The 15104-nt window shown below is 41.2% G+C and overlaps 1 protein-coding gene across 1 annotated transcript in view; it reads left to right on the top strand.

Annotated features, from left to right (window-relative positions):
- The window catches only part of GFRA4 (GDNF family receptor alpha 4), a 408185-nt gene extending 400149 nt beyond the window's left edge, over window positions 1–8036 (top strand). Inside the window, exons 7-9 of the mRNA XM_075855772.1 lie at window positions 379–513; window positions 5136–5293; window positions 5823–8036. Coding sequence (XP_075711887.1) covers window positions 379–513; window positions 5136–5293; window positions 5823–5966 — 437 coding nt within the window. The 3' untranslated portion in view covers window positions 5967–8036. The remainder of the gene's footprint in view (window positions 1–378; window positions 514–5135; window positions 5294–5822) is intronic.
- Window positions 8037–15104: the final 7068 nt, after the last annotated feature.

Raw genomic sequence — 15104 nt, 5'->3', positions numbered from 1 at the left:
TATATGAAAGTTGCATGCACAGACATAAAGTTCATGCTCAGCAGAGCTAAACATGCAAGTAACTGAGTAAATCAGAGCTGGTAACTGTCAGCTAAACGATTGACCACCCATCAGCTATCATGCTAAACTTTACAGACCTAGGGGAGGGCAGATTCTGAAACTGCTGCCTTGGGCGCCAAGAAGGTAATCCCTCTACTGACTCTATCCTCCATCCCTTCAGAGTACACATGCTAAGGCAGTACCTGTAGTAGTAATTGTTAGAGAAATGCCCTTATGCACAGACTTTACCCTTACCACGTTATACGTACAAGACAGATGATATGACATATCCAGTGTGACAATACTGCACAGATTACAATGTTTGTACTTTTTTTACAGGTAGTCCTATAACACCCAATTATGTGGACAACTCATCTTCAAGTGTCGCCCCCTGGTGCACCTGTAACACAAGTGGAAACCGGCAGGAGGAGTGCGAGAACTTCCTGCATTTCTTCACAAACAACATCTGTCTCCGTAAGTTCCCAGTAAATTTCATAACTTCCCTAGACTGCGTGAAAACAAGGCATTTATTGCCTTTTACTAGGTTATTCTTCATTTTTCTCTTATTCATTCAATGACAAAATCGGTAATTAGAAATCAAAAGCAATATGAAAACAGATTGTGGAATTAGAGCTCCATGGAATAAAAGATAGATAGATAGATAGATAGATAGATAGATAGATAGATAGATAGATAGATAGATAGATAGATAGATAGATAGATAGATAGAGAGATAGATAGATAGATAGATAGATAGATAGATAGATGTACAAGAATAGGCAGCACTCCAATTGAATATACAAAACAGTGGTTTTCTTTATTCGCCATTGTGCCAGGTTTCGGCTCTAACACTGGAGTCTTTCTCAAGCAGTTGGCCGGATCCCTGAGGAGTGCATCCCCCCAAGAAATCTTTGCTGGTGCTACTGGATGGTGGAATTATCTAGATAGATATTAGATGTCACGATCTAGGGGTATGTGGATCCACTAGGCCACTCCGCCATAGCGGAGAGGCAGCTGGCCAAGTCACAGTCAATGCAAAAGTCTATACAAAGAGTTGTAGCACTCGGGTACCTGAGATGGCAGAGGCTTTAACACAATGGGGCTAGATGTGGCAGGTTGCGCCAGTCGTGGCGGATGGCACCAGGAGTGGCAGATGACACCAGACGTGGTGTATTCCAGCAGGCGTGGCAGGTTTCTATAGACGTGGTGGATGATACCAGGGATGGCGCCAGCAGGCGCCACAACATGACTATGACACTAGACAGGCTCAGAAACTAAACACAGCACGGGATACAGGAGACAGGTAGCAGGGCACGGGGAACACTGGGAGCAGGAAAACACTAAGGGACCATTTGCAATACAGAATTGGGAAGACTTCAACAATGCTCAGGCAAGGAGTGAAAGGGCAGGGCCCTTTTTATAGTCCAGGGTGGTCTGGGAAATAATTAATTAATTACATATGTGCACGCTGGCCCTTTAAGGCCGGGAACCAGCGCGCGCCCTCTAGCAGTCATTGCAGGACAGAGCGGCCGGATGCGCTGACGTCTCTGGGGAAGAAGACGTCGGCCACAGGAAGGTGGTCTGCGGTCGTCAGCAGGTAATGGGAGGCTGAGGTCCGTGACCGCAGCCATCCCAGTACCCCCCCCTTTTCATCCCCTTATCTTGGATCCAGAGCGAGAGAGGAATTTTTTAATGAGGGTAGGGGCATTAAGGTTCTCCTCTGGTTCCCAGAACCTCTCCTCAGGGCCAAACCCTCTCCAGTCCACCAAATAGAAAGGCCTTCCTCCTACCCTCTTGCAGTGCAGGATCTCCTTCACCTCAAACACATCAGATGAACTGCTGGGAGCAACTGCAGGACTTCGAGTTTTACTGTAGCAGTTCAGGACCACAGGTTTCAGGAGGGACACATGAAAGGAGTTGGGGATTCTGAGGGTAGAAGCCAGACCTTGACTCCAGGAGAGAACTGGGGAGGAACTTTTCTTCTTTTATCGGCATGCTTTTTCATGCAGTCCACTGCCTGGAGGATCGCAGACTTAGTTTGCTGCCAGATGTGAATAAAGTCTCAATTGAAGAATTTGCTGCTGGTACTTGAGTCATGGCTGGCACAGGCAGAGAAACTCGAGGATGCTGACTGTACACAATGTAGAAAGGAGACGATGCCGTAAACACATTTGTGATTGTTGTACGATAATTACACCCAAAGCAGAAGTTGCACACAATTGTCGTGTTGGGCAGAAACTAAATGACGGAGATTGTTATCCAAAATTTGATTGGTCCTCTCCACTTGACCATTGGACTGTGGGTGATAGGCAGAAGAGAAGTCCAGTTTTACATCTAACAGGTTGCACAGGGCTCTCTGGAACTTGGATGTGAACTCTACACCCCGGTCCGAGACAATATGCAGAGGAAGTCCGTGGAGCCGGAAGATGTGCAAAATTAACAGATTTGCAAGGCAAGAAGCAGACGGGAGGCCAGTCAGTGGAATAAAATGTGCCATTTCAGAGAAACTATCCACTACTACCCAGATCGCAGTACATTCAGCTGAAGGGGGGAAGGTCAGTGATAAAGTCCATAGCGATATGCTGCCAAGGGGCATCAGGAACAGGCAGGGTTAGTAGCAGGACAGCAGGTTTGGAGCAGGTAGATTTGTTCGAGGCACAGTTTACACATGAGAAGACATAGTCCGCAACATCTCCAGGCAGAGTGGGCAACCAATAGTGACGAGCTATCAAGTCCTGTGTTGTACGACACCAGAGTGCCCCACCAATTTGGAACGGTGACCTTTGCGGAGAATTCTCTTCCTGTCTGCAAGGCGGACAAAAGTATTTCCAGGAGGAATGTCTCTAATTTGCAATGGGCTAGCGACAATAATCCTAGACAGGTCCATAATATATTGAGGTATTTCCTCAGAGTCATTAGTCTCAAATAATCGAGAGAGGGCGTCAGCCTTCACATTCTTATCAGCAGGACGGAAGTGAAGCAAGAATTGACATGTAGCGAAGAACAATCACCACTTGGCTTAGCGAGGATTTAGTCGTGCTGACTGTAGGTACGTAATGTTCTTGTGGTCCGTATAAATGATGATTCGGTGAACCGCGCCCTCCAGCAAGTGTTTCCTTTCCTCTAATGCCAACTTGACGGCCAGCAACTCCCAATCCCCGTTGGAATAGTTGTGCTCTGCCGGAGAGAACAATTTAGAGAAGTAGCCATAGGCCACCATCTTGCCCTTAGAGTTCTTTTGACATATTAGTGCTCCAGCACCAACGGAAGATGTGTCCACTTCCAGAAAGAACTGCCGAGAAGCATCAGGGTGATGGAGAAGAAATGCGGAGGTGAAAGCACTCTTGAGCTTAGTAAATGCCGCTTCTGCCTATGGAGACCAAACCTTGGCATTCACCCTCTTCTTGGTGAGGGCTGAGATTGGAGCGGTCAGAGATTAGAAGTTCGGGATGATTTGCCGATAGAAGTTCACGAATCCCAAATTTCTTTGTATGGACTGAAGACCTTGTGGACGTGGCCACTCTAAGACGAATCTCACCGTCTCTGGGTTCATCTTGAGGCCACGGTCAGATACAATGTAGCCCAGGAAGGGCAGAGAGTTTCTTTTGAACACACATTTCTCAATTTTAGCATATAGGCAGTTCTCCCTTAACCGCGTCAGAACTTGGCGAACATGCTTCCGATGAAGGGTAGCCAAATGGATCAGAGCATCCAGGGTAGAGGGAAGGCTCGCGGGCTGCTAGCTCGTCTTTGATGTGTGAGGCCAGTCCCTGCCAAAAGGTCGCCACCAACGCCTCATTGTTCCATGCCAACTCTGCTGCCAGGGTACTAAAGGAGATAGCATACTCTCCTACTGTGGACCCTCCTTGCTTGAGGGTTAGCAGAGTGGCCGCTGCAGAGGATCTTCAAACCGGCTCCTCGAACACAGTACGAAAAGAATGTAAGAATAAGGCTAGGTCCGAGAATTTGGGTCCCTGTCGTTCCAAGATGGGGTTTGCCCATGTGAGGGCCTTGCCAGCGAGAAGGGATATAATGAACGCTACCTTGGCCTCATCAGAGGGGAATAGATGAGCTCATACTCTAAAATGAATAACACATTGATTGATGAAACCTTTACAGGCCATAGGCTCACCGTCATAGCGAGGAGGGGATAGAGAGATAGATAGATATGAGCTAGATGGATAGATATGAGAGAGATAGATATGAGAGAGATAGATATGAGAGAGATAGATATGAGAGAGATAGATATGAGAGAGATAGATAGATAGATATGAGATAGATAGATAGATAGATAGATAGATAGATAGATAGATAGATAGATAGATAGATAGATAGATAGATAGATAGATAGATAGATAGATAGATAGATAGATAGATAGATAGATAGATAGATAGATAGATAGATAGATAGATAGATAGATAGATAGATAGATAGATAGATAGATAGATAGATAGATAGATAGATAGATAGATAGATAGATAGATAGATAGATAGATATGAGATAGATATGAGATAGATAGATATGAGATAGATAGATAGATAGATAGATAGATAGATAGATAGATAGATAGATAGATAGATAGATAGATAGATAGATAGATAGATAGATAGATAGATAGATAGATAGATAGATAGATAGATAGATAGATAGATTCTCTTTTTTTCCTAATTTATTAGCTTGGAAACTTTTACAAAACTAAACTCTCCTTAGAGCAGACATTAGAGCCGGGCGGCAGCTGTGTGGCAGGAACTGTGCTCCAGGTCGGTTTGCGGAGTGTAAAGATTAATGTTCTGCTTTTGCCTTTTTGATTCAATCATCGGCCTCTTTAATGGCTCCGGCAATCATCGTTGAGCCGCCGCGTTCATTCCACTTTTGAACATCTGATCTATCTTGCATAAAACTGATTTTCCTACAAACTGGCTAATGACTGTGCGGAACAAAACACTGGCGGCTTCCACATCGGACATCTATTTTGTTGTTGATTTTGTATAAGAAAATATTCAGTTTGAGAATTGTAACTTTTTAAAACATCTTGTCCTGAAAGATCACTTATAACTTATATCCACCCGGACAAAACTTGTCTTTTCTTTATAGAAAACTCTATTCATGCTTTTGGCAACGGGACCAATTTAAACCTGGCACTAAATCCATCCGTGGCCTCTACAACACCCGGGCACAAGGAGGAGAAATATGCCAATGCCTCTGTCCCTGCAGTAAAGGAAAGTGTCAATGTCTATGTCCAGCCCACAAAGGTGAGAGTTACCGCTGACGCATTTTACATTTCCTCTATCTTTCTTTTATATATATATTTTATTATGAGCCAGTGGTGGGACAGGCTTTTATGATGCCCATGGTATTTATAGGGTATATACACTGCATCAAAAATAAAGCCACCATAGGCAGGGAATGACTCCGCTATTGATTCCGTTGGAAAACCGGAAACCTGCCAGAATGGTGACGAACGGAAACCATTAGCGATGTTTCCGTCACCATTGAGATCAATGGTGACTGAAACGGAAGCTGTGGTTTCACTTTCCGTTGCGGGGTTCACCCGACGGAACGCCGAAACGGAAAGCGAACGTGATGTGAACAGGCCCTAAGCCTTATGTGGTGGAATGGACCAGCATAAGGTTAGGGACCCGGGACCCTATTTTGCCTTTTCCAGTACAGTCACTGTCATCCATGCAAACATTTCTGAAACCAATGTCCTTTGCTTTGCCAGTGTGCTTGATTGGTTAAATCTTTAGTATCGACTAATACCTGATCAATCTTTTTCTTAAGGTTTCAAAGAGGGAACCCTTCCTAGTAGGATCCAATGAAATCAAATCCGAAGTCTTTAACTCTCTTGTCCCATCTTCCAGTTCCCAGTTGATCAGTGGTGGATGTTCCTTGCTCGTCACTTTATTTTTTCAAATCTTTATCTAAAGACGGTTGCGAGTGTCTCATTTTACACTTTAAAAAAAAAAAAAACATTTCTGGGAGAAAAACAAAACTGTGTCTTTATTTTTTTTATGTTAATTCATAGTAATCTTACAAGTCCTTACACTTATTGTCCTTTGAAAGACTATAGAACGTCTCTTCGAGTCTTGAACTTGACTTTCAGACCCGTTTTCGAAGAGCAGATGGCAGTCACCTGGAGTCATCTGAAACATTGGCGTGGAGTTTGTGCCAGCAGTGCCTGTGGAGTCCTGTGGAGCATCTAAGATAAAACACAAATGTCTAATGGGACTCAGCAGAGCACAAGAATTACTGATAAGAGTAACTTGTGGTAAAATAAAAAAACATTCTTGGATGAAATTGTTGAGATGATGTTCCTAAATCCTATAGTACGTAGGAAAAATACATAAAAGATTGAAAAAAAAATCCTACTCTGTTTCCATTATATGAACTCCTATTTTCTACATTCTGGAGGGGGAGGTAGAGATGTGTAAATATCATGTATGGATTCATCTGTTAAAGGGCAACGTGAGAGAGTGATACCATGAAAGACATGGCTTCTCCAAGATGGCTTCTCTTGGTATCATCTTCTGAGCATTTAAAGTTCTTGTGTTTCTTAAACCCCCCCCCCCCCCCCCCCTCTTGAACCTTTTCTTGACGGTCATCTGAGACAATTTCTACAAGATGAGATAAAATAGCGCGTTCACAATATACTATAACTTGGTTATCCCCGGTACCTTTCGTTTCCTTTATGAACTGAAGATCTAATCAATATCATTTTTAACCTTGGATTTGCCTTTTCTTTTTTTTTCTCTTTTTATTTTTTTTTTGGAAAGTACCATTAAATTGTACTATACAAATCTGGCTGTCAAACTTTGTCTTTAATTTTAGTTGTCTACTATCTGTGTGTTTTAATATGTATATGTAACTTTTTGGATTTCAATTTACAAACTTTTTTAAGGTGGCGTCTTCTATGCCAGATAATGCTCAAGTTCCACGTGAGATTTACTTTACAGCTTGAGATGGTGGCTAAGAAGATCTCTAAATGTCAGGGTTCCCTGCACATCTAATGCAATAACTAGGGATAAAGGGAATATACAGGATTAGAAAAACATGGCTGCTTTCTTCCAAAAAACAAAGCCACACCATTCCACGGGTTGTGTTGGGTATTGCAGCACAATTATATTCACTTCAATGGAGCTGAACTGCAATATCAGACACAACCCATGGACAGATGTGGGGCTCTTTCTGGAAGAAGGCAGCTATGTTTTTCTAATCCTGTACAACCCCTTTAACTGAGCAGTTGGACCATTGGGCAGTGCCCAAGGACATGGAAGCTAAGGGAGTCCCCATCTAAAACTGTGAGGTGCGGATTACTTTGCAATCCATTGACAGCTATGGATTCTCACCAGGTCTATCAGCTGATCCTCATATTAAGTGACTTTACCGCCTAGATGGAGTGACATCACTGGTCCTTGTCTGGAGCCCAAGGTAGTCTCCTCCTGCATAAGAGCCCTTTCACCGGCAGATCTGTTACCTGATTACACGGGAATATGTGCTGCTGACAATAATGATACTTAGGAACGCAGGAAAGATTCGATCAGACGACAAACAAGCCTTTTCTAGTTTGTCGACTGAACGCTGGGCCCCATACTCGGGCCGATGATCGGGAACGAGCGTTCCGTTCCATCGAGCCGTGTGAAAAGGCCTTAACAGAGAAACCTTTTAGCCATGAAATATATCCTACATAGGTAATTACTAACCCACTGTCTAATTATGTCAATATTTCTCCTTATGTCTACTGGAAGTGTCACAATGGAAATAATAAACAAGAAATATAAGCTACTAAAATTTAGAAAACTATGGTACCTACAAAATGTATTTTGTCGCTACAAAAACTATTTTGTCAAGATACTAATACTAAGGTAAAAGAAAATGCATCCCATGATATATGCTATGTTTTTAATTTGGAAGCAGTCGAACAAAAAGTTGACATAAAAAAATCACTACCACTATGTCAAAAAGTACAGTTATGTAATAGATTTAGGCAAAAGTAATGACCATTATTTGAGTATTTCTATATGATTGATTAAATTTTATTTCCTTTTTATAAAATTCTGTTTTTATTGACATTTTTGTGACACAGAGGAAAAACACATTAAAAACAAGACAATAAGCCGGTTATGTGATGAAGTATAGTAACCTGCAATGACCAAAAAAAACATAACATCAATCGAGTCCAGTACGGGACAAAATAAGTATAAAAAAGCCTATGCACTGGATCGATATATACAACATAGGGGTACACAAAAAATCTTCAGTATAGCGGAAATTACCAAGAGTAGTCACTCTGTCTCGAAGGAAGGGACAGAAGGAGCGAGTATGTGAGAAGACCTTCAAAACTCAATGACTAATAGTATAACAAGGATTGTGCTCAATTGTGCCAAGTAACAAGAAAAGCAGGAAAAACAAGATCACAGAAGTTGAAGGTGTATAATTCCACAAATTAAAAAATTGGCGTAGTCTCAACCAAAGTTATAGCCCCATAATAGGGGCAGAAAACTGTATAAGCCAGCATCCAATCAGATCTCTGAGGTGAAGGCCATTTTTCTCTCAAAATTAGTCTTGTTGTAGGAGGTTTCAGAGGAGATTAGAGAGGGCTTGAAGGAGATTACCATCAAATGACCAACTAAGGACAGAAAGGGAGGAGGATATGAAAAAAGGTTTACAATTTTGTTGGATAGGTCAAAGAGGCCTTCATCATAGCTGGGAGGAAGAAGGAGAACGCTCATGTGTAGGTGTTTTCCTAGACTTTTAAGATGGTGTTGAGTAGCCTTCAAGTGGATCTGACTTACAGAGCACTCCAGGATTGGTCTGGCCTAAGGGTGTAAGCCGGAGCCTACTAGAAGACTGCTCCACCAATTTTCTAGTCGTTGAAATAACACACAATGGCCATGGTCACTCACCACAATAGAGTAATCAATGCCTGAACACACTGAGAAGCTGGAAGAAGGGCAGCAAGGTGGGCACCAAAGCATGACCTGGGAAGGACTCCAGGAGATCTCAGACTGTATAAGCACCCCTTATAATCCAAAATGGTGGCATGCTCCATTGAACATTATATTATGTAGCTTTTTTCTATAGAAGCATTGATGTTAGGTGAGTATAACCCTGTAATACCTTGCCATAGCACCGTATGACAGCACACGGAGTGCCTACAGCTCTAGGGGACTCCATGTTTCACCATACATCCTTAGATTTGTGCCCCCAAAAATTTATGCAGAAATAATCGAATGACATTTGTATTTAATACCAGTGAAATTGCCATTTACCTCTATTCTCAATGTAATGCATCATATAGCTGTATAGACTGCTACCGTACCCTTGTACTCAACCGGCATTTGGTCAATTTGTAAAAGATGAGAATCAGGGCCAGGCAAATGAGTCAAAGAAACACTAAAATGTCATGCTGTGCTGACAAAGAATCAGAGACATATATGACATGTATCAACACAACTGTCCAAAAGTGATCAAGGTGTCTAATAACCGGAGGAGACCATCACACCAAGACAATAAATAGACTATACTCAGTGGCAACAAGGAACAGCATCCATAATTTGGTGGCCATAGGTGGTGGTAATAATGTCCTATACCATAGATAGACTGTCAAGAATCAACACAGGACATGACAAAGCTGATCAGCACCAATAGTGGTGGACTCTGTAGGCCAAATAATGTCAATGCAATGGTGGCCATAAATCCAACAGCGATCTTCTCTACCACAGGTCAGTGTTCCTCAACTCCTGTCCTCAAGTACCCCCAACAGGTCATGTTTTTAGAATTCCTCTAGCATTTCACAAGTGATATAATTTTTAGCAGAGCATCAGGAATTTGCACAGGTGTTCTCTTTATGGGATACCCTGCAATCATGAACTGTAAATGGTTAATATTGTAAGTGTCACAAAGTTAGACACCAGGACCTAACGTCATGAACGCCAGGACCCAACCATAAAAGCCCTTTCTCTACCCATCTACTGCCCAGTGAGAGCGATGAGAGGAGACTTCTCTCATGCAAAGAAGAGCTAAGAGAGGGAGGACTCACTGGGTGACCAGGTGACAGGGAAATTAGCCCCATGAAACCTAACATGGCTGACAGGAAGTAGCTGACAAACATCTAGTTCCTGTCCCAGAAACAGCACAAGACTGCACACAGTTACTGCATATAAAGATGGAGGAGCACAGTCTAACAACCATTTTTGGAAATGTTCTATATATGGTACAGGAACTCTTTAAATATAACCATTGTATTTCCCTATTATCACTTTATTCCTGGTGCTCTGCCTTAGTCATTCTTCTAATTATTATTGCAAGTAAAAAGGCTGCGAGAAAAGTATTAATATCAAAGGGTTCTATGGTTGAGCTCCAATTTGCATGGATAATAGGTTCTGTACGTGAGCACTGTTTGAAAGATTGAGAAGAAAATCCTTCTCAACCTGATTAGGTCAGGACTTATATTATAGAAAAAAAATAATAAAATATATATATATATATATGTATATATATATATCACTGTAGATGTTTGCTAAGCCTATCTGTCCATAAGCAAGCATGAGATGGAGCTGGTTTGCCTTTGAGGGGCAGGAGGCTCGTGTCTGGCAATCCATCTCAATCCTCATTTATATTCTGATATTGGGTCAGAGACTGGCGGCTGAGCTAAATTATTATGTGCGAAATAAAACCACATGTTAAATAAGATGAGCCCGGGCTTTGTTCTCTCTATGTACTTAAAAAAAAGACTGTAAGCTTCAGGTGGAATAGGCATGAACGGAGAAGCAGCAAAGCATTCCTCCTTCTATTCTCTCTTATCCACAAATTCTAATACATTGGCCCAGCAGGCCTCCTCTGAAAACATTAAGGTATCAAAGGAACATTCATATTATTTTAGCAAGCCAGGAATGAGAATATAATTGTATGGGTCTCATTGCTGTTGCAAAAACAACACGCTGTTATGTATCTGAAAAAAATAAAACTAGAAAACGCGTCAGCGCAAAATAGAGCATAGAATGCCTATAGGCTGAAAACAAAGACCTCTGAATGCAAAAGAAATCTTAATACCAGTAGAAATGCAAAGCATATTGTGTTTTTTTGTTAAACCACTGGGTCTATGGACTGGTTCCCTTTATACGTGTTCACAGCAGCTCATTAAAAAAGCTGGTGGTCGCATTTTGGGATGTGAAACGCAGCAGGAAATTTAGTATGATTTTTTTGTAGTAATATTAATTATAGATACATTAAAAAAAAAGAATCAATCTGGTTGTAGAACTGTATGAAGAGTTACGTCTAGGGATTGTCCACGCGTTTCTGTCAGTCTTTTCAGTCCATACTTTCTATTCTGTTTTCTATGACTCATTCATGGTTATTAGTTGCATTCATTTTTATGACGGTCAGGTTTGTTTTTTTTCTTTTTAATGGACGAAAACATTTTTTTACGGCCACAATACGGAATGTCCAATTTTTATTTCCATGGAGGTCATTTTTGCTCATTTATAAAAAACTGACAATACACAAAAAGATAAGAAAGGAGTTACTACAAAAAGTGTAATAATATAAAAACAAAAACAAATATAATATCAAAGTATAATAACAGACCCAAACAAATTTATGAAACCGATGAATATGAGTGAAAATGGATCCTAAAAACGGAGAAAAACTGTTGAAACTGAATGTTGCACTAAGACAAGGGCTACATGGTGACATCAAGTCACGCAATAAAATGTGGGACCGAGATCCTTTATCCTAGCGATCAATAAGGGTTCCAGCAGCTGGATCTCGTCTTCAAGGTGAAAAATGTTAATGGTGAGAGAACCCCCTTAAGATAAGGAATTGAGACTGACAACCTGATCTATAATGAGCCTTAGTAAATGGTCTCCATTCAATATTAGAGAAAGTAAGGTTATGGCAAAGTAAAATAAATATGACCATACTACCAGACCCAAATGGCCTCCAACTGAAAACCCTTTGTTTTAAGGATTTATAGTGGTCGGACCCCTGCTGATCAGTAATTTATGACATATCCAGAGATCTTACATAACAAACTATGATGGAAAAACTCTATTAAGGGATTCCTCTATGTAACTGATAGACCATTATGTGTTATTTTCTTAGATTAGGGAGGAAGATATGGGAACTAGGGCAGAATGTATTATATGGGTGAATAAAACAATTAAGAGAACACAGAAAGTAGTTGTAGATGCTGTAGATTCAAATTAGACTAAAGTAAGCAATGGTAGATCACAAGGGTATCATCAACATGACTGTGAAACCAGCAAGGTAAGCAAGAGCACTCAATGCCAAGCAGCAGCTTCAAAAGCAAAAAATATTCAAGGGTGGATGAAAAGAGAGATAGAAACCTTTGTATCAAGTATAATATTGAGCCTTTATATTGTAAATCACTTGAAAGGTCACATCCTGAATATGGCGGACAATTTTAGGCACCACACTGAAAAAAATAAAAATAGAAGAATTCGGGAGGGTACAGCTGTACAACTATATTAATAAAAGGGATGGCAGGTCTCTATTTGTGTGTACTTTGTGTATGGATGTAGTAAGTGTGTGCATGTACTGTATCTATACAATAGAGGCAGACTAACCCTGCATTGGGGCAACGCCATGAGGGATTATGGCCGGAGTGGTCCCACACTCCCTTGATCTGTTTGTGAATTTAAGCGCAGGGCCTGCAAAAAAAATTCAAGTGATACGTGCTACTCAAATGCATTTTTTTTAACCAAAACCGTATCATTGTTTCAGATTTTGGTAAGGGGCCCATGACTTTTAAAGGGAATGTGTCGCTAGAAAATGTTTTTTTTTTTTTTTTTTTGTTAAACAGTTATTATATACATGATTAGACATTGTTCTAATGTTTTCACAAGTCAGGAAATATTATAAATTCGATTCTAATTTATAACATTTCCCTGTGCTGGTCACTAGAGGGAGCAATTCCCAAAATTGCAGCATTGGCATGTGGTAAAGCAACCACACTGCTTTATGCTGCAAAATTTGAGAAGACACACTCGCTCTAGCGTCCTCAAACAAGTGCCAGGAGAAAGGAGGGGATTGAATGTTCAAACCTCCTACACTGTGTGTCGCCATTTTTTGAGCTAACACACAGTGTAGTAGGCTTACATACAGTGGTAATCACACACTAAAACACGTACATACACAGAAATAACTTACCTGCTCCAGCCGCCGCCGCTGCCGCCGCTCCCTCCGCTCCTAGTCCTTGCTTCTAATCACATGTCCGAAAGCCGTGACCGGAAGTAGTCCCTCACAGACGGCGTACACCATAGTGAATTGAACGGCTCCCGTTCGCATTCTCTATGGGGATGTAGCTGCCGTACTCCATCTCTGTATGTGTCGTTAATCGACACATACAGAGATGAAAAAAAATGGCAGCCCCCATAGTGAAGAAAAAGTTAGAAAAAAAAAAAAGTAAAACACAAACACAAATAAATAACATTTCTTTTAATAAAACACTAAAAGCAAATTAATATAAAAAATAATTTTTTTCACGACACCCTTCCTTTAATGTCTAGGGCCCATGCCACTCTGTCCGGCCCTATACAGTGAGTGTTTGTTTACTTTATAAGTGGTGAGTATGTAATGTGCATGTAATTATACTTATTATATGATGAACATTTTTGAACCTCCGGGGTGAAGAAGGGCCCTCTCTGAACAGGCCAGGGCCCATACAACCTTTAACCAGCCCCTGATTCTAACCATTTATTCCACTTAAACTCAGACTGGCAGCATTCAGTTTCCTAGAAAATGAGCATTAACTCTGTGAATTTCACATTTCAGAATTGCAAATTTAATTTACTGAGATGCAATTTTTCATTCTATACTAAAACTTATGTTACATCACTAAAGAGGTGGCATTAACCACTTTCTGCACGCCAAAATGGAAAAGACCTTAGAATAATAATGTAATCCTTTATTATTTCTATTATGTAAGACGTATGGAAAGCCTGGCATAATATGTGTGCATTCATTTTCACGCCCAGGTCTCCTTTCCTTTATTATAAGGGAACATATAGGACCTCCACCCAAAAGATGATGAGTACTAATAAGGTAGAGCTTCAAGTGATGTTCAAACCCACAAAAATTCTGACTTATTTGTGGACCAAGATGCTGAAGTTGGGTTTCTTCTTCATTCTGCTTCTCTCAATGGCCAATCTGGTGACAACACGAAGTGACAGGGAACAATTATTTCATACCGGTACCCGTTAATTTCTGCTAATGGCCTCCGTGTCCGAACAGAGCTTGTGCTAATGATTAGCATTCTGGAAAGTTTAACCTTTAAACCAGACACTACAGTAATCTGATGTACGGAAAACGAATTGCCCCCTTCAACATAGGAGCTCAGCTTTACTGTTAGGGATGTCAACAAGCTTGCAGACTGTTTCCAATAACAACCAGCAGAATTGTGAATTCAGCTCTGGCATATAACAAAAACTATAACTAAGAATCAGTAGAAGATAAGTAATGTAATTATAAAAGAACTAAGCTTTTTATGTAGATTTTATACCTGGGAGACTGCTCCCTTAACTAGAGCTCTGGACAGCACGTGCTCTTTTATGTATAAATGGTCACTTCCGGCTATTCTGCGATACAATGGAGACCTCACTCTGTCACGGTCTCCCGCTCCGATTCCAGGTTACTGGCCACCTTGTTTCCTCAGCTCCGGCTCTGGTTCCACTCAAGGTACTCACTGGCCTGCTCCTCTGCACACAGACTCTCTGCAGACAGCTTACACAGGCCACCACTGGAATCATTTTTCCCACACGAGCACTGACCGGAAACACTTTACACACCCACTTCCTGTCTAGGCTGAATCTCCTTACCTGGAAACAGCCACTCAAATGTCGGTGCCTTCCTCTGTAAGTTACAGATGAAAAGTTATTTGTTTCCCTCTTGTGACTGCGGGATAATGCGCCCTCTCAAACAGAAAAAAATGTCAGGAATGGTTTGCGGAACATGACATAGAACTTAAGGTATTGACTTCGACATCAAATTTCCCAGATCTCAATCTGATTGTGCATCTGCGGGATGGGGGTTTTAATATCAGCA

This window comes from Rhinoderma darwinii, chromosome 1, assembly GCF_050947455.1.
Source record: "Rhinoderma darwinii isolate aRhiDar2 chromosome 1, aRhiDar2.hap1, whole genome shotgun sequence".
Taxonomy (NCBI): Eukaryota; Metazoa; Chordata; class Amphibia; order Anura; family Rhinodermatidae; genus Rhinoderma; species Rhinoderma darwinii.
Note: the sequence above shows the minus strand (reverse complement) of the source record. Positions and strands in the feature narration are given on the sequence as shown.